Source organism: Melopsittacus undulatus, chromosome 9 (assembly GCF_012275295.1).
Source record: "Melopsittacus undulatus isolate bMelUnd1 chromosome 9, bMelUnd1.mat.Z, whole genome shotgun sequence".
NCBI classification, from domain to species: Eukaryota; Metazoa; Chordata; class Aves; order Psittaciformes; family Psittaculidae; genus Melopsittacus; species Melopsittacus undulatus.
Genome location: NC_047535.1, coordinates 26,496,302 through 26,523,772, shown reverse-complemented (window position 1 = coordinate 26,523,772; position 27,471 = coordinate 26,496,302). Strand labels below are relative to the sequence as shown.

Below are 27,471 nucleotides of genomic sequence, written 5' to 3'. Positions count from 1 at the left end.
CAGTCTGACCTAAACAATGGTTAAGGTAAGTATGTGCATAGGTGCTAGGAGAATTGAGCCTACTGGAGAATAAGAGTCTGTTAGAAGCATAGTTACTAGTAGGACAGAATGGGGTTGCTTTGTGGTGCTAACATGGGAGCCTGTTGCAAGAATAGGTCTGTGCACACCTCCATATCACAACAGTGAGCAAAAGAAAGGTTGTTTTCCATTTCATTTTAAATCACCTATTAGTATCTTTCCAGTGTATTAGTAAAACTGTCTCTTGAAGTAATCCTTGCTTCTGAAGGAAAAGGAAATTGTATTTCATGGGAGCTCTTCATTTATCCTCTAAGCATTCATTTGGATAAAGACATTCCCATTGAGCACCCTTTAAAGTGTACGCCTCATCTGCATGCAGTGGTTTCCATTTGAAATATGACAGCCAGATCTAAATTGCCTACTTAGAAGCTGCAGATGATAATTAAAGAGTAAACTAGCTCTTTCTGCTTTGCAACTAACTTTCTTTGGAAAAAGCCTCTGATAACATTAGCACATTTCTGTGTCAGAGTGTACTAGCCTTTTTTTGTTATTATCCATTTGCAGTAAATCTTGCTTCAGAATTCAGTGAAAAACCATCTTGGCCAAAAGATTATAAATATCTGTTATAGCGGGGAGACCAGGAGCTGCTGATTAATAAGTCTTCAAAAACAAAGTAGTTGCTGCAGCGCTGCCTTTCAGGCAACTGTGGCAGGCTCTCCTCCCAGGTGCCTTGGGCTGCTGTAGCAGGTAAGGGTGGGAGATAGGAAGGAATGAAGTCATCTAGTCAGATAAACTACCTAAGGTTCATGTTTTATTTTGCACGTGTTCATAGCACACAAGATGCTCCTTCTGCAAAGGCAAATTGTAGCCTTGTAACACTTGTGTAAACTCTGCTTCTGTCTACCCACATTAGATCCAGCTGTGCTCTGTGCCAAAATGTAGATACCCCATTTCCCAGATGGATTTTGCAGCTCCCAGGAAAGTGAGAGGTGCTGGTTAAATTCTGCATGACCCATTCCAGCTTAATGGAAGGAGGAATCTCCATTCTGGAAATCCTTGAATCAAAAAGTCCTTAGATTAAAGCTTGGTGTGTTTTGAAAAGCTGTGCTTTAGCACAAAGAGGAGTTGCAGGAATGCTCAGGTGAAGTTCAGCAGCAAAGACCGTAAGCTGCCTGGTCCTTTCTGCTCTGCAATCAATTGTTCTATGAAAGCTGCATCAATTTAGTCCCATTTCGTGCTGAACTGTGACCATCTCATCTAGCGCTACAGATCTGGGGTTACAATCTGGACTGAAAAGTAAAGGTGTTCAATAGTACATAAGTGAAGATGGAGATTTGCAGCAATACCTCAGCTATGGAAAATGGCTCTTTAGGATGGGCTGGGTCATGACTTTAGTTAGCTTCTTCCACAACAGTTTCAGAGCTGGTTCTCAACAGTGCTTTTTATACCCAATTTTGGCCTCCGGTTTAATAGATTTGCCTAACAAGGACTCTTAGGTTTTAACTACTGTTAGTAGAAACTGTAACTGATGTGAGTGAGGAGCCTAATGTTGTATCCTGCTGAACAAAATTCAGGAAATAAATCCTTCAGTATACAAATATCTCTAGTTCTGACACCTTCACAGAAGTCCCTTCCTATTTAATTGTGACCTAATGATGCAAAGCAGACTGAAGCATTGAGATGTATTTTTAACTAGGAAATAGAGATGTTAGGAGTTTTTTAGCTGTGATTTATACATTCTGTGAATTTCTAGTGCTGTCCAGGAAACTGCAGCTCAATTTTTCCGAAATATTTTCTTTCCAATGGGAACCCAATAAAAATACTGTATTCCATAGTAACATGAACATGAGAACTTTGACTTATTTAAAGTATTGCCACAGTACAATTCTTCCCTGATGGCGAAGGTATCAGAGACCTTTGTCTAGTTTTTGTACTGGAACAAATCTGTAAGCAACCTGAACATGGAGCTCACATAGGCAAAGTGAGCACTCTAATCAATAAGCCAATAAGCTTAGAGCTGTTTGATCTTACACTGTCTCCTGAGTGGAGGAAAAGGTGATCCAGGTCGGCAGAATGAATGTTTCTTTTCAGCTTTGAATGAACATAGTTTTTAATAGGAAAGAATATTTCACATTTTTTTGCAGCCAGCTCTGTTTATTATTAGAAAGTTCAGACTGAAACAGGGGTAGTTCAGGTTGGATATATTTCTTCTAAGGAAAAAATTCTTTACTGTTAGGGTGGTGAGGTACTGGAATGGGTTGCCCAGGGAGGTTGTGAATGCTCCATCCCTGGCAGTGTTCAAGGCCAGGCTGGATGAAGCCTTGGGTGATATGGTTTAGTGTGAGGTGTCCCTGCCAACAGGGGGGTTGGAACTGGATGATCTTAAGGTCCTTTCCAACCCTAACTATTCTATGATTCTAAGATTCTGTAAGGCAGAAGTTCTTCACCGTGAGGGTGGTGAGGCACTGGAGCAGGTTGCCCAGAGAAGTGGTAAATGCTCCATCCCAGGCAGAGTTCAAGGCTCGGCTGGGCAGAGCCTTGGGTGACATGGTCTAGTGCGAGGTGTCCAGGGATTGAAACTAGATGATCTTAAGGTCTTTTCCAACCCAAATCATTCTATGATTCTAGAAATGCCGTAATTCAGAGCCCTGATAGGATTTTTATTCACTTGTGCATGGCTACAGACTACTGAAGTAATTAAAATCTGTAAATCAGTGCTCTCCAGTATTCATAAGTCTTTAAAGACCATGCTAACTCTGGAAATACTGTCTTTAGACCAGGAGGATACTAGAATGGGAGAAAATGTCTATGCTTTTGTACTTGGACAGCCACAGTCTGCAGTAGTGGCTGTCCGTGAGCACAATGTACAATTTAATTCCTGTTATTGGGGAGTTTGATGAAATCATTGTTGGTCTGATTAAAACTGATAAAGTAAGGGTGACTGTGGCTTTTCTAGTTTTGAGTGTCTCTTCCTGACCCCAATTACAGTCTTCAAATCCCACTTTGTAGAAATCAAGATTGACAATCTGGCCAAAGAATGGTTATTACTGACAGTTTGCACTTCTGTTCTAACTGTGGATAAATGCAAGTACCCTTTTCCCACCAGTGAGGGACTGGAAGATGCTTCCAGGCACTTGACATTTTGTTCCTGCGTGAGATTTATATAGAACTACCTGCAGTCTGATACAGCCACATCTTTGCCTTCTCTTTGAGTAGCACAATGGATGCATTGTGTTGTATGAAGGAAGAAATATCTACCACCCTCACAACTTTCTAGCTGCTCAGAATGGCTTTGCTTCTGTGCCAACTATTTTGTAGGCAGACAAGAAGCCACAGCTGAAGGGTGGCTACCTAAGTGGCAAAATCTTTGCTTGTTCATTTGTGTTGCTGGTGTGTTGGGCTGTGTACAATGATAAGCTGTGTGAATATGTCGGAGAAGGTCTGGCTGCCAATATGTGTAAAACTGTAAAGTCCCCAGTCCATTGCACAGCCAGGTAGAGGCTGATTGCTCCAGTCAGTGGGATTGTCCCAGGGCAGCAACTCTGCACACAACATAACTTTTCCAGATCATAGAATCATGGCATGGTTTGGGTTGGAAGGGACCTTAAAGCTCATCCAGCTCCAACCCCTGCCACGGGCAGGGACACCTTCCACTGGAGCAGCTTGCTCCAAGCCCCTGTGTCCAACCTGGCCTTGAACACTGCCAGGGATGGGGCAGCCACAGCTTCTCTGGGCACCCTGTGCCAGCGCCTCAGCACCCTCACAAGGAAGAGCTTCTGCCTAAGAGCTCATCTAAATCTACCTTCTTTCTATTCAAAGACAGATGTTGAGGTCTTCTCAGTTGCCACTATCCTCTGTATTCTCAGTTTCTAGTTTGTCGTTTTTAATCCCTTAAAGCTTGAAGCAAACATGTCCTTGAGTGCTGAATTGAGGCCATAGAGGAGGTTTGTCTTTACAGCTTTTCAGACTGGTCATCTGCTGTCTTCTGTTATGAACATCCATGCACAGACATTGCATGGACACAGAGGGCTCATGGATGCACAGCTGTCTGGGAAGTAAACGGGGAGGGGAAAATGGTAGCAGCTTTCTGGAGATGACGTCTGCTGCCGAGAATGGATTTCTGCTTCTTAAAGCTTCTATAATTTGACAAAGATTTTCTTTTGGCCTCAAAACAATTGGATTCTTGATGAATTTGGATGGTATTGAACCAGATGGGCTTATTTTATTTCATAGAAGCTATATTTTATGCTTAACACTGTTTTGGTGACAGAAAAATTTTTCATTCATTAGTACTCTACACAGAATTTGTTCTTAAAGTGGAAGTCACTTTTGGGGTTGTTAACATATGCAGCTTTTTCACCATTTGAATTTTTAATATATATTCATGACTAGTCTCTGTGATATTGTGCAGTGATGGTGTTTTATCTGTGCCTGCCACAAAGGATTTTGCTAAAAGTCAGGCTTTTTACAACTTTCCTTGCAAATTTCTTTTTGCACATTTTCATGCTGCCTGTACAGAAGGAAATCAAAGCAGAAACCCTTTGGCTTTGCTTTGTTTGGCATTTGGTTCCATACAGCAGACAATGAGGGAACAATCAAACCCATCCTCTGCCTTTTCCCTGCTCCTGAATGTGTGTGCACTGAGTAGCAGCACTGAAGGTTTCCCCAGGACCATAGGAAATTGAATGCAGTCTGCTCTCACATGGTTTCTACATGAATTTATTTCCCAAGAGTTTAATTGTAGAATCATAGAATAGTTTGGATTGGAAAGGACCTTAGGATCATCCAGTTGCAACCCCCTGCCATGGGCAGGGACACCTTGCACCTAAATCATGTCATGCAAGACTCCAACGTTTCTTCTTATTCAATGGACTCTGGAGACAGTGGACATCTGACCCCATCCAGCATAGCCCTACTGTGTGAAGAACCTCTCACTGTGTTGTTTGGATTCCCAGAAGCAATGCTTTATGGGTTTTAAAGCATAAAGGTGCCACTGGTTTGTCCAGATCCAACAGCAGATCCACAGTTCTACCTTAGCTCCTGCCCTTGTGCTGCTCAGCCTTTAATTTTGCTCACTGCTCCCTGGGAAAAGGATTTAACATGTACTTGGAATGGAAATGTTTTGACTGGGAGTTTTACAGGTGTCATGCCATAAAACTCTACAGAGGACTTAATTTGATTGCTTTAAGTACCTTAGGACAATATATTTGGGAAAATTATAATTCAAATACAAAGCTAAAGTTTAAATACAATGCAAAGGAAGAAATAGTTGCTGTATCTTCCATAACTGCACTTGCATTTATCTCAGCTGGTCTTGGAGGGAAAATTGCTGCTTTCAGGGTTTATAGACCTAGTTTAATTGTATGTGAACCCTGCTTCTCATAGAGCAAAGGATTTATACTTTCACGTGTTTCTGGCTGAACATCAGATGATGTCCAAGAATTTGGATTGATTCTACATGGTGTTCATAGCCTGTTTGATTGTGGAAGGCAAGGTGATTGGAGGTGGCATGAATGTTGTGAACCAATGCGAGCAGCAGTAGACCATGTTGGGGTACAGGAAAAAGGGGCTCGGCAGTCCCATATCTCTCCATACAAGAGCACTGCCCAGGGATTTGATACATCCACTTCTCAGCAATGGTCGTATTAGATTCAATGGCTGTGTTTTAGGCCTCTGTTTTGTGCTTTCTGTTGCTTATGCTATATCTCTAGGGTTTTCGATTTCTTTAAATGGAAGCTTTTGTTCTGTTCTAACACAGGTTTGTTAATCAGGAAGCTGATTCCTGTGCCTGTCTAAATGAGAGGGCAGCAGGAGGAACAAAAAAGCTATGAGTTGAATAAGGATCCCATGGTGGGACCAGCCAGTATTGGACAGTTATGTATGTGGCAACGCTTGTGGTGTTTCCAGACTTCATAATTTGTGTTGGTCCGTTGACATGATGATTTGTTATAAGATAACCCAGGGTTATATTCTCCCAGAGGTAGCAGCTAAACTTCCCAGTGACTAGGAAGTGGTTCACTCCAAGAAAATAGCTCAATGAAGGGAAATCAGAGCAATGCCACTAATCTGTATCAAAAAGAATGCCAGTTCCCATTTTGAGAGGTTATTTGAGTATGTAAAGACCAGTGGAGCATGCCTTTGAGCACTGTGTTCTGCTTGCATACCAAGGAAAAGCATGTGTTTCTGAGAAGAGCTGTGAAAATATCTCAGGAGATAAATCTGGGTCTGGATGTAGGCTTGGAAGTGGGGTTGGGATCACCCACTCAGCTTTCTGAGCACTCCCTGTGGCATGTGTTCTATAATGAGCTGTTTTATTTCTTTTTTTGGTGCTACGATGGAGTACTAGGGTTTGCACTACTGCTATGTGCACAGCCTGGGGAGGTTCATTGCTATGGCTGGCACGCATCCGGAATGGTTCTTCCTCCAGGAGTGCAATGAAGCTGTTGTGTGTGCTGTTTCCCAAGACCTTTGTGAACCCAGTCCTTGGGAGTGGGCCCTGCAAGACCTGCAAGAGAGATGCCAAGCTGCGGATGTGACAATGATGCCCTCCCCACTGCTGTAGCTCTCCCTGTTCCAATGTATTTAGACTCCATCCTCAGAAGGGTTTTGTAGCTTTCTGGAAACCTGAGCACCTTGTAGGGTCTCTGATTTCCTGTGTTAAGAGATGTGAGATGGAGCAGAGAATGTGCCTGTTGCTCCAAGCTGCCTGTGCTGGGGGAATTACCACCTCTCCCAGCACAACACGCACAATGTGGGGTGTTGAGACAGCAACTGTGGCTGACAGCTTGCCCTATTAAAAACAACACTGTAGGGAAATAGTATTGGCCAAATGTTTGCACAACAGCTGTGTGTGAGTGAGGGCTGGGAACCTGGCAAAGTTAGAAATTGAAAATATGGGAGGAGGAATATTTATGGGGAGGGGGAGAATATTTTCAGTTGTTTTGACTGGACATAAACCAGAAGAGAATATAGGTTACTAGAGCTTTCCTGGTCAGCTTCCCTGCAGTACCTTCTGGGTGTTTTAGTGATGCTGCTCTGAACATGCTTTTGGATAGGTATAAGCCACTGAAGGCAGCTGTGACCAAGGGGAGATCTTTAGGATGCACAAAAGTCCAGGACAGGAGTTAGGAATAAATCTTTCCAAGATGAAGTATATATTTGTGTGAATCTACTGGCTGTGTTGAATACTTCTAGAGAGATACGGGCTTTGGGATATTTTTTTGAAGAAACTTAAGAGGTTTCATTAAGAGAACAGAAGTTCAACATTAAATACTTTCAAATATCTTTGATCAACAAACTGCATTCTTTCCTTTTTTAGAAAGCAAGGAAACAAAAGAGCAAGGTTAGATTGCTGAGTCAGCTGAATAATGTTGGTTTTGCTTCCTATCTCCACAGAAAATTGAATTGACGTTGTAAGAGTAGGGATTAAGTGGAGCTAACATGCTGCTGCTCTGAAAGGGGAGGAGATTCTGTAGAGGAGAGTTCTGAAGGCACTTTTGGATGCTGGGCAGTCTCAAGGGGTGTTGCTTCTGGGGGCTGGTAAAGTGAGGTATGGAATATTGCTGGGATGCTTGGCAAATATTGATAAGCATCTCCCAGTTTCAAATGGCTGTGGCATATGCAGGCAGCACTGGGATGTGCATCATGGCAGAGGGGCAGTGGGAAAGGTGGGGGATGGCAATGCTGGAGTACACGGTAATTCATCCTGGGAAAGGAGCTGTTAGAGAGTGTGCCTGGGATGAGAAACAGCCTTGTCACTGTTAGCAAAGGAGTAGACAACTCTTGTTTTGCCAGAGCATTATAGGTGTAGAAGGGCCAGGAAACAGCTACCTCTGTGGTACCTGTTGTCCCACTGCTGAGCTAAGCCCATCACATCACAATAGCTGTCCAGGGCTCTATTAACATTTCAGTTCTTTGGCTTGGAAGGGTTGAAATCAGCATTAATGACTTCAAGCAGTGAGAATGTGGTATTAACAGGCTGGCTGCCTCAAAAAGAGACTAATTTCAACAGCTTCAGTGTGCCTGCATGCGAAGATTCTGATCTTATGGGAATTGGTGGATAATAGTTTCTAATCAGCAATAAAATATGGAGTTGAGGGCAACTGCTTAGCAATGGCTCCTTCTACAAGAGTTTGTGGTGTGTGTGAGAGCTTGTAGTGTGACTTCATTGCTGTGGGGTTCAGATGTAGCACTGACCATGTGGGGATGTCCATCACAAGGGGAAATGCTCTTTGCAGAGAGGAGCACGGGTGCATTGCTTCCTGCTTCAGAACAGGCTGTGAAGAGTGTTGGGAGAGTGAAGTGACCTCAATTCCTTTAAAGACCTTTCCTCCTCAGGCATATTCCTACATTCACCTGAATATTAAAGGTTACTTTTGAAGTATTTTTCTTAATACAGGTAATATCTCTACAGAAGTTTTATGGGAATGCACTCTGCTGTGAGAGGAAAGGCTCCCATTTATTAGTCTTCTTCCACTAAACCTATGAAAAAATACACATTTGGCAGGTTGAGAAGGGGCATGTGCCCAGGGACTGGCTGATTGGAAGCAGCAATGTGATAGCCCATCAGCATAGTCCTCTGAAACAAGGGAGTCTCAGTATTTCCAGGGCTAACTAAAAGAAATGCCTTTACTTTTTATCCCAGAGCAAGGAAGGCAAAACCCCTGTCATGTTCTTATGCCTCAATAGAGCATTTGACTTGCTATAAGGGGCCTTGTGAATCTCAGCATTTTACTACTGCATTTTGAAATTCTGGTTTTCTCTTATTTTGGAGGTTTGGATCAACATTTCACAAGAAATTCCTTCTCAAGAACTACCTGCACTAACTGATGTCCAGTGGTGTATTTTTCTCATTGCTTTACAGACAATAAATACAATTGACAGTTTGACCACCAGAAACAAGCGAGGGGGAAATAAAGCCCAAGGAAAGGATAATGGATCTCTGGGTTTTTGCAAGCACATGTGTGGGTGTTGTAGATTTTGTTCAAGCACGTTGTAGATGGGTAGGGGGTGGAATACAAGATGCTATTTTCAGAAAATAGGACAACTTGCCAAAACAGCATTTTTATTTTTATTTTTTCACTTGTTCTTCACCACATTCTAGTAAAGGAATGGAGAAACAGTAACCCCCATTGAGAATTTTTGGAGGCAGAGCTTAATCTGTTATTTATTAGTCCAGGCACTGATCAAAGCCCAGGAGAGGAAATCTGTGCAAGTTCATCAATAATACTTGAGCGCATACTTGGCATTAATTACATGTTCTGTTGGTTTCAAGTCTAATCCCTGTGTGCACTGCTGAAGGGGGAGGTTTTGTGAGTCAGACAAGATTAGATCACTTGGGTGCATGCTCTTCTGTGTCTGCTGGCAGACTGTGGGACCTGGGACAAGACTGGTCTTTGGGGTGCTTGGCTCTGACCATCTTTGTGGTCAAAGATCATGAGGTGGACTAAGCTGCCTGGAAAAGAAACAAAGGGGCTACAATTAGAAGCAAACTGTGGCTTAAATAATGTGCTAAAGTAGTTCAGGAAGGAAAGGCAACTTCCCATTTACACAGTGAGAGCAGAGCTTCTGCTCCCCCGCTCCCTTGTAACAGCTGTAGCTTTGTTCAGTGTGTCTGGCTGGATGTATTGTTTTCAGAACGAGGGTAATTAGTGTCTGAAAATGTAACTGCTCTTTGCTATTGTGGAACAATGTAAAAATGCTTTTTTTCCCCCCGTGTAAAACATTCCTGCCCTCTTTTGATCTTGTCAAACTAAACAATACCTCTGTCTTGTCATCCTATTTCCCACGGCAACGGAAAGTTTGCCAAATGGTAGGAGAAACCTCAGAAGCCCTTAATTACTGTGACTTCATCAGTGAAACTTGACTGCCTTTGGACTTGCTTCAGATTCAAGTGTATTTGAAGGGATTTAGACCTGGGTGGCTAGACAATGATGGCTGCTGTTGGCAAACAGGCACAGTGGGTGAAGGGGACAGTGTCAGTAGTGATGAGCAGCAAGCACAACCTCAGTGCTGTTCTGCTGAGTGAGGGGTGCAAGTCACATTCAGGAGTTATCAACTTTATTTCTGAATTAATAATGATATTAATAAGTAAAAAAGCACCTACCAGCTTGTTTTGTGGAGGAACTTGGATGAGGGAAGGGCTTTCAATTACTTTTTCCCCATCATTATGTAGATTTATCATTGAAGTGTTACTGAAAATCACTTCTGCTAATGGAGGCCAGATATCTTGTTCAGGTGTCAACCAAGTGCAAAGGATCACTCTTGGGGCTCCTGCCTTTGTTTAGCAGCTGGAGAGGCAAAGGTGAAATGCAGAGGTGGTGCTGGAGGTAAGAAAAGCAACCAAAGGAAGATATTGGCCAAGGATGACTTAAAGGAAAAGATGGGATATAAAGAATGAGAGATAGGAGGAGGTTGAAGAAGTCAGCAAGTAAGAGAAAGAGCAGGTAGTCTTGCATCAAAAGCAGGAAACAGCGATAGAGGCAATTAGTTTTCCTGAGTCATCACCAAGCCATCCTGCCCCCAGAAAGGCTGACTGAGCAACATCAGTGGAAAAATCCCAGTTTCTCCTTGAGATGTCATTCCAGATCAAAGAGGTTTTGATCGGTGAGACTGGATTTTCTGTCACTGATCCTCCCCTGCTTTAAAGAAACTTCTCAAATGTATCTTGGGAAGTTAGCATCCACCCTAACCACCCCAGGGCTTGGTTCACTCACCTCTCTTCCCTGCCACATCTCCTCTTTCCAGTTCTGAGTCATGGTCTATTTCAGGGGCCCTTTGTACAACTGAGATCTCAGTTGTTTGGGCAGAGGTGAGGCAGCCACAAGAGGCACTGATTGCTGCACATCCTCCTAGAGGCTAGGGGAATCGAAAAAGAAAGAGCAAGTGAATAAAAATAACTTGCTGGAAGAAGGCTTCTGTGATCTGGAATTCCTGACAGATGCTTGGCCATAAGAGCACTGCTGGGAAGATACAAATGTGATGTTAATATATGATCATTTTTTTTCTAGTTTATCGTGATTCAGAACTGAAGTGCATTTGGGGAAACAGGGAATAGAAAAGCAAACTGGTCTCAGTTTACTGTGTTTCAGAAAGGTTGGTGGGTTGATGGTGATTAGAGTGGATGGGGCTGGGGCCAGGCAGAGGGTGGGCAGCAACTCCTGATCTAAATCTGGATAGAAATATTCCCTAAGTTATTTCATCTTTAGTGCAGGAGTTTGAATTGATACTTGGAACACCATGTGCTGCCTGGTGGGCTGCTTCAGGACTCGGGTTGGGGGGGGGGGGGGTGTAGGGAAGAAACAGGACCCTAAAGATGCGTTTTACACAATAAAATGCATGCAGAATTGCCTTGGGTTTTGTTCTTTAATTCCCCCAAAGCAAGCAAATTGCATTTTAATATAGTTCAGCCCGGTTTTGTAGTGCTTGTGCAAAGAATGTGAGGGCCAGAGCAATTCTCTAAAGCCTGTTTGCAGCGTGCGATGGTAACATAAACCACATCCCACACCCTGCAGTGGGACCTTAAAAAGGAGCTGTGGTACCTGAGCATGGCTGTTCAAACACTGCAAAGCTAGTTAATTATTTAAGAACTGGAAAATACAACTTATTTGGTGGTTTTAGAGAGGGAGAAAAACAACCAACAATGAGAGAAACAAACAAAATCCACCTGACCTTGAAGGCCTTTGTGTTGAGTTGCAAAGTCTGGGCTGATGCAGAGAACCTGGCTCTGCTGCTAGGTGGAAGCACAGCATGGTCCCCCGCTCTGGCTCTGCACACTGCCACAGGTATCATGCCTGCTCATGGGCTGGGCAGGGTGTGAAACCTGGCTTGAATCCAGCCACAAGCCCTGGAAGGACCTTGGGTCCTATGGTCCTAAAGAGGGCCATGAGCACACCATTGCATTCCCTAGGGGAAAAGTTTCTTACTGATCCCCACAAGAGCGTGCCACTGCTTTCGAGGGGTCTCAAACGAGGCTCCCAGTTTTGTTCTGTGTCAATACAGCCCCAAGCAGCTGTGCTTGAGGAAAGCAGAGAAAGTTTTCTTTTCAGACCATGCAAATCATGTGTTTCAAATCTTCCCATAATCCTGCTGATGAGTAAAACAAAACAGCTTTCTTTCCAGGCTGCAAAGTTGGCATGACAGGCACTAGGAAATCTTACTACCCTTTTCTCCCCTGCCTTTAGGAAAGAACAATAAGCCCTGACAAAAAGCATGTGTGCACTGATGCCAGGAAGCTTGGAAACCAAGTCAAGAAACTGCCTGATCATTAGAGTCTCTTGTGTGTTCAGAGTTTGCTGAGTTCACAGAGGGGAGGCAACTCAGCCACTGCTCATCTCCACCGTCGAGGCAGACTCTTTCCATGTTTTCATCCCACCACTTACTATAATGACAGAAGCTCAGGGATGAAAATGCCTGAAGCAAATAGCTAGTATTATGCATCAGCTGCTGATGAAAAGGTTCTGCCTATGTGTTTGGGTACATTTAGCTTGGACCAGCAAATGCAGAAAGTCATGCAATCCTCCAATGTCCATTAATCCATCTTCTGTGATTTCCATTGCGAGTGTTTTGTTTTCCTCAAGGGACTTAACTTTTTATTTAGTCATATATTCATGGCCTGCTGTTGCACACAGTAATTGCCCTTGATCAGACGAATGTTTCCCGGGAGGCCTCATCCTTTCTCTGCATCAGATCATAACTTCTTTAATTGCTGCTGTTAACTTGCTGCTGGCTTCATCCTCTGTGTGGAGCAGAACAGTGTGATCCCTCTTTGGAACCCGTGTCCCCACTGATGCTAATCTGGACTGTGCAACAAGCATTCCCTCCAAGGGTCCCCTTTCTAAATTGGAAATTAGAATTACTGCAGCAAAAAAGGGTTTGGCAGGAGTTGCAAAACAGAACCACAAATCTATTAGCTAGGTCACTAAGGTCACTGTGAGTGTTTGGGCTCAAAAGGTTAGTGCTTCGGTTGCTTAAACCAGGGCATGTGGACTATTCCTTTGACCCAAGCTGCATATTTCTGCTGCAGCTTGGTTTTAAAAGCTTTTAACTTAGAAGCCCTGTGTGGCTTACAGCCCCATGGGGTAGCAGGCACACTAGGCAATTTCACACAAGGAAGTCGTGAACTTCCAAACACAGCCATCTCATGGGCCTAGGTTAGAGGATAAGACTTGTTTTCTGCCACCTTGATTGTTAAGAATTCGAGAATCAAATAATTTCTCATGTTATTCTTTTTCAGTTGTTGCCATGGTAAAACCCCAGAGAGGAATGGGGGGAGGACTATACCAAACCGTTGGAACATCCACTTTCCTCTGAGGTTGATCAAAAGATATGTTCAGGTCCTCAGTCTCACCTAGATGCTCACATGGAAGTAACCTCACGTGTACAAGCCCACAAGATAACTTACAGGGCCAGTTATTCAAGCAGGAGATCAATGTGCATTGGGAATGAGACTGGAAGAACAGAGTAAAAGTATTTATATCTCTTGAGATAGGATTCCTTTCTCTATACTTTACCTGCTCCTGTTTGGGATGTTTTCCAGGTTGCATCAAGTGAACTTTGAGGCTCCCACTTGTGAAGGCAAGCGCCGAGAAAGGCTCTCCTTGATAGGGGACTTCTCCTCTTCAGCAGAGTTCTTTGTCACCATTGCAGTCTTCGCCTTCCTCTACTCGCTGGCTGCCACCGTGGTTTATATCTTCTTCCAGAACAAGTACCGTGAAAACAACAGAGGCCCTCTCATTGTAAGTGTGCGTTTGCAGTGTTTTCTGGTGTAGGTCTTAACCTTTTGCTTTTTTTTGGTGGGGTTCAAGAGATTCAAGTGGCCCAATGCCCAACGCATCTCTGCATTCACCTGTTGGGGGGGGTTTATCTTAATGGTGGTTTAAACTTTTAACAGGCTAACAAAAACTATATGCAGGTCAAATTTACTCCGAAACTTGTATGTACTTGTGGGATTCTCTGCTTCTCTCCTACTGCCTGCAGTGAAGTTCATACAAATAGTGAACAGTTGGTGTGTGGTGGCATGGTTGGGGTCTGAGCCATGTGTCTGTGACAGCAGAGCTTCACAGGTGGGGAAAAAAGGGAAGAGGAGATCTTGGGCATCAACCCAGCAGACAAATTAAACCATGCCCCTGACCAAAGCCTAGCCAGGGAAATTGTTTATTGCTTATTACTGCTGGGTTCAGCCAGATTATTTTGCCTTGGAGAGTTGTGTGGCTGATTTTCCAATATTACACTGAGCTCCCAGCACATTTGTGTCTCTGTGCTTGTTTATGAGGCTACTCATTTTCCAGTTACCATTCTATGCACCCATCAACCTGCAGCTGTTCGTGCCTTTATTTTTTTTTTTTTTTTTTACTGATTCCTGAAGGCTCGTGATAAAAAGGTTTAAGGAAGAAGTTCTTCCCTGTGACGGTGCTGAGGCGCTGGCACAGGGTGCCCAGAGAAGCTGTGGCTGCCCCATCCCTGGCAGTGTTCAAGGCCAGGTTGGACATAGGGGCTTGGAGCAAGGTGCTCTAGTGGAAGGTGTCCCTGCCCGTGGCAGGGGCTGGGGCTGGATGAGCTTTAAGGACCCTTCCAACCCAAACCAGTCTATAATATAATTCTGTAAAAAAGCAAAAATCAAGACTGTAAAGCCATTGAGAGCTATTTTGTTCTAGGCATCCGTTACCTGTCAGTGTATCCCACGCCATGATACACCCCTGTCTTGCTCGGCTGCTCAGGGCTGGGTGCTGATCCTCCATTGTGCTGAAGTTGGGCCAGGTCTCTGTATCTATGGGCTGTAGGGTTACATCACGCTCTTCCTTCCACAGGCAACCCTCTCCTCCATGATTGCAAGGATGAGGTTACACTAAGGTAGGGGAAATATTCCTTTGAAGTCTTGGTGTGAAGAGAGCAATTTCAAGGGAAGGTGGGGGGAGATCAGTGAACACTGATGTAAGGAAAGAGTCAGTCCTGGATTTCAGAAAAATCTAAAGTCTATGCCTGACAGAAACCAGGCATTTGGCTGAGATTTGACCCTTAAGTGACTGAAAGCCACTGATACAGGGCATCAGAAAAATAACAGAAAGGCAAGTAAGTCACCAGCTCAGAAAGGCTGTACCTGTTAAAGGAAATAGCTGCAGTAGCAAGAGGCAAAAGAATTAACTGTAGGAAGGTAACCTTAGCACAGGGTATTGAGGGAAAGATTTTCCTGCTGCAAGGAGATGCAAGTTGTTTTATGTTTGCATAACTAAAAACTGATGAATTGTTACAGAAGGAAAAATTCTCATTCCACACCAAAGGAAATTAATCCTCTTCCTTTTGGGGGTTGTTGGAACCTTTCCTCTCTCCCTAGAAAATAGGGAGGAAGGGGGGGGGGGAATCTTCAAAGAGGAGAGGTAGAACAAGCAAGATAAAGGGGTCCCTACAGAAGCAATAAATAAAGTGGCTTGCTTCTGCTTGTTGCAGTTAACATCAAACAATAACTCATTTCAAACTGTCTCATCAAAGAACTAGTTACAGAGGTTTGCCATTTTAGTTTTCTTGCAGGAAATAATTATTTCTTCTGACCAACCACATCATTCTGTGAAGCAAGAGAAGAAAAATAACAGAAAAAATAATGCAAATATGTCAGATTATGATGTGGCCATTTGCTGTTGTCCAGGACTTTCCATATACAGCTGCTGCAGTCATGCTTGTCACAGGATGCACGGTGCAGTCTGCGACAGCATTAACGTGGCATTGATTTAATTTGTTCTGTGTAATGGATTGTAATTGAATCTACAGGTTAAATTTAACGAGTGTCTGTTACCAAAGCCTCTGTTTGCAACTTCCCTGTTTCTAAACCAAGCCTAAATTACCTTATTTATTCAGAATAAAAAGATGCTTCTGAGTTTGTCCTGCAGTAAAAGCAGCTCTTGACAATGAATAGTGTTGGGAAGTGGCTGAGGGTAATGCTCAGCCTATGCCTGCCAGGAGGAGAGTCCTATCTGCATCTCCTTTGTATTGCCAGCTCTGTTGTGTTGGGTATTTTTAGGGGAAAGCCCCCTTTTCACTTGGGCCACATCCGCTGGTGTCACTAGCCAGTGCAGTGATTGTGATACCACAGCCTGACTGGGAGAGGGTGTGAGTCCTACTGTGCAGTGGAGATATAGGGAAAACTCAGAGCCCCAGCAGCAGCAAGCAGCTGTAGCCTGGAGGAATTCAAGGGTCAAGAGAAACTCAGAGCAAAAACCAGCTTCCCATGGCTACAGGCATCACCTAAGGGATGCAATGTGTTGTGCAAGGGAGGCAGGTGATGCGTTCTCCAGCTCCAGGCAGATGCTACACTGAGCTGATGTACCCAGCAAGATCACACGTATATTGGATCAGAAGTGTGAGTATGTCTCACCCACGAGATTGTCCCTCCCAAAGAAAAGTGCTGCAGAAATCTGAGGTGCTTTTGTGCCTGCATGAGCCCAGCCAGCACTCCCAACATGTGTCAGCACAGGAGGCTCGGCAGCCCTTGCTCCTTCATCACCAGGAGAGATCCGTGTTTCATGCAGTTTCGTTTCCAGACTACCATTCTTTCACCTCTCAGTGAAGAGCTAGAAGATAGTTTCATCTTTCCTTGCTTCTGTGGCAGTGACCGATCACAATTTCATATTTAAAGCCATTCCCATGTTAAACCTTGTGATTCCTTTTGGCTTGATATGCTCAGTCTGGGACGACATCTGCCTTTAAGCTGCACCCTCGCAGAGCTGGCTGCCTTTCCTCCTGATGAATTCTCAGGATTTGAACGAGTATGACAGGAGAAGAGGAGAGAGGAAAGAAAACTTTTCACTTGAGATTTTATGTGTTTTTAAAAAAAATCCTTGCACAGGCACTAAGAGGACCATCAGTGCACAACCAGCTGGATGCAGAATATAGGATTATAAATAATTTAGTGGCCACAAGGACATGGGAAAGAAAATTCCAGTCACAAATGTCTCAGGTTTACCTTGTTTGATATGTATGATATAGGGAAACCCAACTGCATGTGCTGAGATCTCACCAAAGCATCACTTTAACTGTGGAGAAATATTTTAATGTTTGGTGGGAAGTGAGACATTATGGCAAGGAAATATTTCCAGCAGGAGAAGGCATTAACTCCTTCCATGGCTGTTTGGATGGGACTGGCGTGTTTTATTCACTGTGCAGGGAGCCATGTCTGTTGCTAACATTGCCTGCAAGGTTTTGGCGATAAAAATCTTCCTTTCGGTCACAGAGGGTCCCTGTTGTGCTATTCATTTGTGATGGAGGTGGAAGTTTTCCTTTCCCATAGGGCTGTCAGCACCAAGCTTTTGCCATGTGTGCTCTCCACTTGCTTCACTGGCTCCATGGAGTGATCATTTGAGGGGGTTCATACTAGAGAAACATTAGAGAGGGTCTTTATTCCCAATTACTAAAGGAACAAGGAGCAGTTTACCAGGGATTAAACACCTAATAGATACGTGCAATGTGCTTTTGAGCTGTGCAAACCGCAGCTGGGATTTGAGTTGCAAGCGCCTGCCCAATGAACGTGTACAGCGAGGAGCTGTGGGGACAACAAGTGCAAGCTCTCGATTGACTGATCAGTGCTAATGAGCCAGAAACTCTTTAAAGAAATTAAATGGAGATGGCAACTTAATTTTAATGAATGTGATGTACAAAACCTCACTGGTTTTCAGTGTATCTGCATCTCTCAGACCAACAGAAGCTGATTTCCACATGCGTAACACTACATATCCAGGGGAGACATTGCTGGTTTGCAATGAGAGCAGAGATGAGCTGCACCCAGGGACTGCCACCCCAGGCACCTCTGTCTTGATGCCCTGCTTTGGATCCTTATGTTTGCAGCTGCTTGCAAGTGGAGAGTAACCAACCCAACAGCTAGTCCTGTGCTGAAGTTTTAGTGGATCAAAAGAAGATGCTTCCATATACCTCTGGAGTGGCAAAAATAAAGGACAGAATAGTCACAGCAATGTGCACCCATCACTCAGATTTCTTGCTTTTTCATAGTTTCTGTACCCCATATGCTCCATTGAAAATCCACACTCTGAAACTGTCTCTATGTTCCTTCAGGTTTGTCTTTGGGAAGCTACAGATTAGCCATGAAAAAAAAAAACCCACATGCATTCATGTTTAATGCAAACCACTTTACTTGTATTCCAATCAGTTAATATAAAAGCATAAAATGATTCAGCAAGGTGACTGACATAGCCCTGAAAAGAGGCATTTCATTTTTTATAGTGATTTCTTGAGAATCTCATTTTTACAGTGTATAAAGATGCTTACATGCAAGAAGATGAGATCTCTTCTTTGCATCTGGAGCCCTGTGAATTATCACATTGAGCAAAAAAGCATTTAGTTCTTTACATATGTTATGGACCAAGTGAGCCAAGTACACTTCTAGTCTGCTCTTTAGAGATGCCTTTGATTAAACATCTTTTGTTTCCTCCCTTCTGCCCAGCTTTCCAGAAAATAAATAGGAAAAGAATAAAGAGCCACCTGTAAAAGCACTGATTGAGCACTTTGCAGTTGAAAAATTAAATTATAATAATTTGACTAATTTTTTGCATTTCAAAGAGCTGTTTCAGCCCACTGTTTTCATCTCCTTTCTGAAACAAAACCACAGTGACCTTGCTGTGCATGCTGGTGCCTTCCAAAGGGCTCTGCACATCGTTGCCAGAAGCAAGCTTACAGGGCCATACAATACTTGCAATAACCATATAATTCTTTCAAAGCTTCATTCAGCAGAAAATTTGGGGTGGGACCTTGTTCAGACCAAAAAGAGCTAAAATGCCGCTGCAGGAAGGCTTTTCTGCAGTTGCCTGCAGTGTCCTGCTGTTGACCGCTTTCCCGGGCCAGGACTGGGACTGTGGCTCTCACTGGGGTTCTTAAATTTTTAGGTCAGTTTGAACCGTGAAAATGAATCTTCTGAACAGTTTGGGCTTGATGGGATAAAGAAAACTCCCTCTGTTCTTGTGTGGCTCTCCATTAAACCTGTTGGCAGGGCTGCTGGGCTAGGTATGCTCTGATTAGGAGGGTTTATGGACTTCTGCTTTCTTCCCTTGTTTGTGTGAATGCACGAGGGGGTTTTGTCACATGAAAAGGTTTTGTAGCATGAACATTAGTGAATGGAAATGTTGTGGAGAGGCACTGACAGCCCTGTGTGGAAGCCAGTTACAGGGCCAGCAACTACAGTAGAGCAAGAGAGGAGGGCAGGTGACGGCTGCAGGGATGCCAGGGCCCTCCAGCCAGGCCAAAGCAGAGGCTTTGTGTGTTTTCAAGCATAACAGCCCAGGGCTGTCATGGCAAACTTGGGCCACTCTGGCTGGGAGGGAGAGCAGAGCATGGAGTGCATGCAGGGACACATACTACAGCACACTGGGGGTTGCTGAATCCACCAGTCAGCTCAGAGCAGATGAAACACATCCCCTTTCTGAGCTTCTGCAGATGCTGGGTGAGATTGAGTTGGACACTGGGGTTCCAAAACTGTGCTTAGGAGACTTAAGTGTCTGCGCCTCCAGAGACAGGCGTTTTGCAAAAGCTGCTAGCTTGATAGCGAGGAGAAATGCTTTACTCATCATGAAAAGAAAAGGCATTCACAGTTCTATTCTATAACAGATAATATATAAAATTCTTCCAAGCTGGCATTTTTGGCAAACTCCTTTATAGCAAGTTTCAACTTGAAAAAGGCAACAAGAGTGTTTTGGGTTGGTTTTTTTTGTTTGTTTTTGGTTTTGTTTGTTTGTTTGTTTTTGTGGGTTTTTTTTTTGTTTGTTTGTTTTTTTTTGTTCAGGCTGTTAAAAACTCCCTTTTGGGATATTCAGCCTATTTTAAATCTTGTTTTCTTCTTTCTCTTACATTCTCCTATTTTGCCTCCTTCCCAAAGGCACCTGTAGGCAGACTGAAGTATCCCAGCTGAGATCTGAAAAAGGAACTTTGCAATTACAAGTGTAGCTTAACTGTACAACAATACACACTGAAGAGATCTGTAGACACCATTTCAAGAGAGCAACTACAAAAATTACTTTGTTCCAAAGGAAAAGGAAAATTCACCCATGCTATAGGGTTATTAAACATTCAAATGCAAGATTTGTTTTAGTCTGCAGACGCTCTGGCTTTAATTACCAAGAGAAATCCCCCAGATAGACATTAAGCCACAGAACAACTTAGCTTGAAATTCACTTTTATTCTCAGCATGTCATTATCTTGTAACTCTGTTCCACCCAGAGCTGTGAAAATGTTCAGCCAGAAATGCAAACCCACTTGAAAACAAGAGAGGTTCAAGTTCCAGCCAAAGATGAAGATTAGCAAACTTCTGAAATAAATAGGAAGACACAAGTTTGCTGTAGTCAGATTTTGCTTCTTGCACAGCACACAGGAGATGGAACAAAACCTCCAAGAGCCTGACTCCAGCTACATAGCCTTGATGAGAGCACCTGTGGGAAAAATCCTGGTGTTTCGTTGGCCTTTCTGTTCTATGGAATCGTGGAATCCCAGACTGGTTTGGCTTGGAAAGGATCTTAGAGCTCATCCAGTTCCAAACCACTGCCACAGGCAGGGACACCTTCCACTAGAGCGGCTTGCTCCAAGCCCCTGTGCCCAACATGGCCTTGAGCACTGCCAGGGATGGGGCAGCCACAGCTTCTTCGGGCAACCTCTTCCTAATATTTATTCCAAATCTACCTAATATCTAATCTAAATATCCCTCTAATCTAAATTTATCTTCTTGATCAGCGGTTGGCCAGCTAGTGGACAGGCTGCATGGTTTCTTCTCTAAGTCCCAGTGTGTGATCTTTCCCATTTGGCTTAATGTGCATCTTGCACCCAGCCAGACTTCACAGTTTTGGTGTGTTCCTGTGTAAAAGGGCTTATCTCGGCCCCCAGCGAGCAGGGACCCTTTTCCCAAGGCTCTGACCTGCTCTCAAACAGGGAAACTAGAGGCAGATTGGGCAAGGTTAGGTTTTGTGTGGACACCCTGGTACAGGGGAGCAGGGGAAATCAGCAGAAAGCTGGAGGATGAGATGGAGAAATAACATGAAATACTTAGTCCCTTTAGGAGCAGCCCTTCAACTGCCCAGTGCTATTGGGTGTTTCTAGCAGAGACATGAGCCACTAGCAGTTAGAGTGAGGGACTCTTGCAAATGGCAGTCGTTTGTGCCATGAGTTGTGCAAATGCGTCACCAACATGGGGTGAGGATCTGGCAAATCCCTGCTGCCATCTCCTGCTTGAAGAACTTTGCTCACTTTTAAAACTTCCCTCTGTTTAGCAGTTCCAAGCTTCAATACTCTGTTTGGGTCAGTTTGTCTCTGCTTCAAATTTCTACCTGCTGTTCAGCATTTATTTCATTGTTATTGCCAATGCACTGACTGCAGAGCTTGATTTAGCTGGCAGAGTCTAAAAGTGAGGTGGCATTGTGGGAGAATCGTTTGGCATTTAAAAAACGTGTTCTCCAAAACACTGTTGTGTGCCTCCCTGTTGGATCAATCAGAGCCTATACAAGGGCTTGACATCCGTAACATGTCAAGCCTCGTAGCAAATACAAAGGGTATCCCATCATAATCCACAGCTCAGTGAATATCTGGTGTGTCTACCAGCTGGAATATTTAGGGAATGTTTGCAATTGAACAGTTGCCTCTAGGACTCTTTCTCAGTCAGTTACTGCCAGGACATATATAATAATTTATTTTGCTGGAAATCTCCCTAAGAAGAATAATTACTTTGGGCTATATGCCTCTGCCTACACGGGGTCTCTTTGGGTGTTAAGAGAGTTGTCAGCTCCAAGGCTTCACGCTCTTCAAGAGAGCCCATTTGGGCAGCATGAAGGGAGGTCAGAGGATCTCAAAGCTTGGTGGCAGACACAGGCCTGCAGAAAAAGAACTGTGGCACTGTTAAAAGAGAAGGATGTATCCTTTGGGAAAGCATCCAAGCACAGTTAATTTAATCCCATCTGCGTGAGCAGAGAAATCCTTTGTTCGTGGCTCACTTGTGCGGCTGGTTTATTGACTGGTGCCTCTTCCATCATGACAGAGGCTCATGTCCTCCATTCCTGCAGTGCTGTGGAGAGTTCCTTCCCCAAATGTCAGGTGTGATTGTAGAAGATGAGAGTATTTCCTAGGGATCACTTATTTCTTTGCTTAGCAACCCAAAATGCTGTGTTCTTAATGAATGTTTTCTCTTCCTTCCATGTACACCTTCACTTTGTAAGGGGGAAGGGGAAGCAGCCCCCATGGGAGGTGGGATATCAAGACAGAGTGATGCAGTTAGTGGTACGTTAGACTTTGGCACCTCTACCATCTGCTGTGGACTGACAGATGGGATGAAATATGACAGCAGAAAGGCTCTTCTGTTTTAGCAAGACACAAGAAAGCTTGAAAAATCACACCTCCTCCCTCCTTTCCCCCCAAACCCACACAACAACAGTGTCACTTGGCCACTTGTTCTGGCTAAGACAGGAAGAAGTTTATGCCTCTGTGTGCTCCTGAGAGTCTTTCAAGGGAAAAGTGAGCAGAGTGGTTCAGAGCAGAGCTGCTTGGGGGTACCGGATGCTGGAGGGCCTACCACCCCTTCTCCCCTCTTTTCACATGGATGGGAATTAGGAGCAAATGCTTTACCAGGACAGGGAGGAGCTGAGGAGTCTCTGTGCTTGGCAAGTCTTGCTGTTTAGATGTTCACTTGTGATGATTAGTGGCTGCACGGCTCGTGAAGCAGGGACATTTGGCCTTACCTGTAGCTGTGAGAAAACTCCTCATCTGGTAGCTGAGGATTAGCCAGTTTCAGGTTTTCCCTGTGATGCTGCCAAAGATAGAAACGTATCCCATTGGAAACCCACCCTGGATGTCTGTAGGAGCACCCAGGGAAAGAGCCAGCCCTCACAAGGGCCCTGCTCCTTTCCAGGCATCTATATTTTTTAACTGATCCCAGTTCATCAGCCAGGTGCTGTGAATAGCCAAATTTCCAGGGCAGCACAGCATCCTGAGTACCAGACACATGTTTGTGGGAATGTGGCTCAAGGCTGGAGGTGCAAATGGTAGCCAAAGGGTTTTGTCCCATCAGGCACGTCTAGCACTTCTGAAAACCATCTCTGTAAATGATGATAATAAATTACAACCTTGCACAAAAAAATAAGCTCTTGGTCTTGTTTTTTTGTGTCCTCTGATGCAAGCTGTCAGTTTCCTGGTGATTTTTAATGTTCTTTTCTTCCCCATGGACACACGAGTATAATGCTTCTAATTTGTCTTTTAGGATTTCATTGTGACAGTGGTCTTCTCGTTCTTGTGGCTAGTGAGCTCATCTGCTTGGGCTAAAGGACTGTCTGATGTAAAGATTGCAACCGACCCAGAAGAAGTGCTGCTGCTGATGTCTGCCTGCAAACAGCAGTCCAACAAATGCTTGCCTGTTCGCAGCCCTATTATGTCAAGCCTCAATACTTCGGTTGTAAGTGACTTTGACTACTACTTTTCACCCTTACCTTGCAAATGTGTTTTCCCCTCTTTTACTCATGTTTTGACCTAAATCAGCTGGTGTCAGTTAGCTGACATGATTTAATTGGAAGTACAGTCTTGCTGCAGGGAAAGGCAGAGCTTGACCCATTACAGCTATCTGCTGTGGAGCAGCAGTGAGATGCACGTGCAGGGTTGGGATGGGGAGAAAGCAAAGTGTCTGTCCAAGTGCATCGGGTGACCTGTCTGCTTTTAACTTGCTCCCTGCAACACTTTGAAAGGGGGTCTGAAACTCCTGCAAACCCTGACAAGGTTTTGTGCCTAAAATTTTCTAATCCTTGAAAATCAACAAAAAATTGATCTTCAGAATGTTTAAAAAGAAAACACACACAGCAAGCCTCTCCAGGCAGCTGATCGATTGATATCTCACTTTAAAGTTATTTTCCTTCTATTTTATCTTTCCATAGTTTCTTTAAACTAGATAATGTTTACAAACATAAGAATATTTGGCCTAAAAGCTCAACATTTTTTAAGGAAATCAAACCCCTTGTAAGATACAGTTAAGGGAGGTGAATTTGGGAATTCGCTCCAAAGCTGAAAAGATTTTCCAGCATGTTTTGGGCAAAGGATTAATTCAGAGCAGCACTGACTTCTCCCAGGATGATGCAGGGTCCATAACATTAGGCTGGGCTGTGAGACCCTGGCTGTTGGGTGACCAGCTCCTCTTCTTCCCTCTTAGGTCTTTGGCTTCTTGAACTTTATCCTCTGGGCAGGCAACATTTGGTTTGTGTTTAAGGAGACAGGCTGGCATTCCTCGGGCCAGCGGCATGCTCAGGACACCATGGAGAAGCAATCCAGTGGCTATAACCAAGGTGGCTACAACCAAGACAGCTATGGGCCAGCTGGTGGCTACAACCAGCCAGGCTCCTACAGCCAGGTGGGTGAATATGGCCAGTCCCAGAGCTATGGCCAGAGTGGGCCAACCTCCTTCGCTAATCAAATATAGGGTTCACACAGAGCAAGCTCTTGTATCCCTCATGTGTAGAGAGTTTAAAAGGTCTAAAGTTTCAGTGGTCCCAGGTTTTTAAGGGTTTTACATAAATTTATACTACAACATGGTGTTTAATGTCGATGGAAGGTCTAAGCCTATTTCCTGAGGTGGCCAGTGGGCTGGAGATAGCCTTTTCTAACCATGACTAGCCAGATACAGGGCATATGCTCATCGCTGGTGGTGACCTGAAGTCAGTCTTGTAGTATGTACTGTAGAGATAACTTTATGGTAGTTTTGTATGTGTTGAGATGGTAGAAGCATTTTGTAGCCTCAAGTCTGTAGTATTTAATATGCATAATAAAATTGAATTTCCTTCTGCATTTTGGTGAAAAACAAGAGTGTTTTACTATTATTTCTACAGATTATTCTGTATATCCATGCATGTAACATTGCACCTGAATTCTCAAAAATGCTTGTTTGTGACTCTTCAGAGCATTTGTTTTGGTTATACCTTTTGGGTTCAGAAGATTGCGCTCTTATTTCAGTTATCTGAGACATCTGTAATTCAGTGCATGGATAAGCAGTTTCATACTACCAAATGTCTGGACTGTGTAAATGGAACTTCTCAACTTCTGCCACTACATTTTGTCAAATGTATGTTTAAAACAAGTATGCATCTTTTATATATATTTTGCAGAGTTGAATATATGGCTTACCCAAGTTCTGAATGCTTTGTAACTAAAATGTTTTTCCTTGAAATAGCATTCAGTAGTATATATGGTACCTGACCAATGTTTATTCCATTTAACTCAGCTAAGTATTCATTCTATAAAATCACTATTTCTATGGATGTTTTGTGAATCTTTTAACGTGAGCTGTGGAGAATTAAGGACCAAGTAACTGTGTTATATGTTTACAAAGGTATCTATTTAACTAAGATAACAGAGGTGCAGATATCAGTATACAAATCTATGTGAAAATGCCCTGTTGCTTAATACAGCAAAACATGCAAATCACATGTATTGTTGTGACCTTAGAAAGCATAAATATTCCTTTATGCCCTCTTATAATACCAAAACCTTTCTATCCATGCTGTTTGAAGATTGTCAGGTCTCCCTCTGTTAGGTTGCTGCTCTGAGCATTAGCTTGATGCTACTGCAGAATGTAACTGGACTGACCAAATAACCCAGGCTCAGAGGAGCTCATCCTAAAATAGCCAAAGCCAGAATTGTAGCCCATTTGAATCTCTCCCTGGGAAATTCATCCCTTCCTCACTACAGCTTATGAAATGCATTGACACAAATGAAAGCCTGAAGCACAATATACTAACCAAAACTGATCATCTGCATTTCTAAATCAAAGTGTATCAGTATATAATCTTATTGTATGAGCTGTAATGTTGAAAGCATCTTAGCTTAAAACAGCTTAGTCTCTTCCATGATTGTTGTAACCAATTTATGGCTACTCGGTGGATGAATCTATATTGTGATATCTATTTGATCCTAATAAAGTTATTGCATACAATGCATGCTTTCAGAGTATGTTAATATTAAAATGTCTCTGCAAAATAACTAAGATAACTATTAAGGATAGATAACTGTTCCTGTGCTTGACCTTATTGGTCATATTCTTGCCGTTTTCCAACACTTTAACGAGGATTGTCTTAATGTACGGTGGAGTACAACATGTCTACAGACAGTGGTCATTAAATGTCAGCAGCATAAGTTTAATACAGAATAATTAAAACTGTGCAATTTAATACCTACCTGCCTCTTTACATCTTTTTCCACCTGTCAGTAAGACTAGCCTAGCACTGTGCTTAAGTATCCCACTTCTGTGTATTGTTGGAAACCCATGTTTCAGCTGAAGAGAGGACAAATTATATATATTGGAATGTCTCAATGTCCTGGTATTCCAAATGGGAGCAAATACAGTTCTCTAGGTCAATGACAAAATAATTCTGGCTCTCAGTTCTTTTATTCTTTGTTTTTTTTAAGTTTTGGTAAAGTGTGATAAAAATAAGCCAGGAGAAAATGAAATCTGTGTGTGTGCAGGAGATGGGGATGGAATGTGTGCTCTTCGTGCCCCTCCCACATAATCTTACCTTTTTTGGTTTAAATCCACTTTCTATTAGTTAATAAGGAATATCCCAAGGTTTATTGATGCCTCCCCACTAGAAATAGAGGTTTTTTGTGTCAGCTAGCTTTCTCTTCATGAACTTTTCCACCCAAATCAACAGGGTCCTATTTCCAGACTTTCCTAGGCAATGCTGAGGGTTAGAAACTAGAGTTTTGCTTAGGTTTATTCCTGCATTTCAAACAAGCTGAAATTCTTGTGTAACTCTGTGAGCACAGGAACTGCAGCTTTCAAACCCTTAGGAGTTGACACCCCTGGAGAAACGGCAGTTTCTAACACAAGACTGGGGCCAGAATTACTTATTTGGGGTATTATTTGTGTAACTTCAAATCTAAGATTTTCTCATGAAGGTCACAGCTGGTCAAAAAGTTGACAAAAGCAGTGAAAGAGGCACTTGTTTCCATGAGAGACCTGCGCTTTGCTTTACTCACATCTTCACAGGTACCTCAGCTCCCTGCTGCCAAGCAGAACAATTGAGCTGGTTGTTATACTTTGGGGGCTACAATCTTCACTGTGAATTAGGGATGATGAAAAATCTCTTCACCTATAGCTTCCCATAATAATATAGTATATAACAGTAGCAACAGTGAGAACAAAAATGATGCATGCACTTGCCTGTGTTATATAAGAAAGTGTATCTGAATATTTCCTCTGTGTTCTCCTGGATTCAACTCTTATCACATCCTTTGGCAGTCACTGAGAAATTGGAGGTTTATTTGAACTAGAAATAGTGACAGTACAGCAAAGTGTTGAGCTGCAAGATGGAAAAGCCTGTATTTGATGTTTTCTGGGCTTAAGACAAATAGCTAAGTACACTTGAGCATCCTCTGTGAAACTGCTGCTGGCAGGCTGATTGCTTTCCCACTTCATCATTAGTGTGTATCTCTGCCAGTTAGTTGAAT

The 27,471-nt window shown here is 43.3% G+C and overlaps 1 protein-coding gene across 1 annotated transcript in view; it reads left to right on the top strand.

Annotated features, from left to right (window-relative positions):
- SYNPR (synaptoporin) overlaps positions 1-25,961 on the top strand; it is a 108,595-nt gene extending 82,634 nt beyond the window's left edge. The window contains exons 4-6 of the mRNA XM_013129119.3: positions 13,556-13,754; positions 23,246-23,437; positions 24,182-25,961. Coding sequence (XP_012984573.1) covers positions 13,556-13,754; positions 23,246-23,437; positions 24,182-24,448 — 658 coding nt within the window. The 3' untranslated portion in view covers positions 24,449-25,961. The remainder of the gene's footprint in view (positions 1-13,555; positions 13,755-23,245; positions 23,438-24,181) is intronic.
- Positions 25,962-27,471: the final 1,510 nt, after the last annotated feature.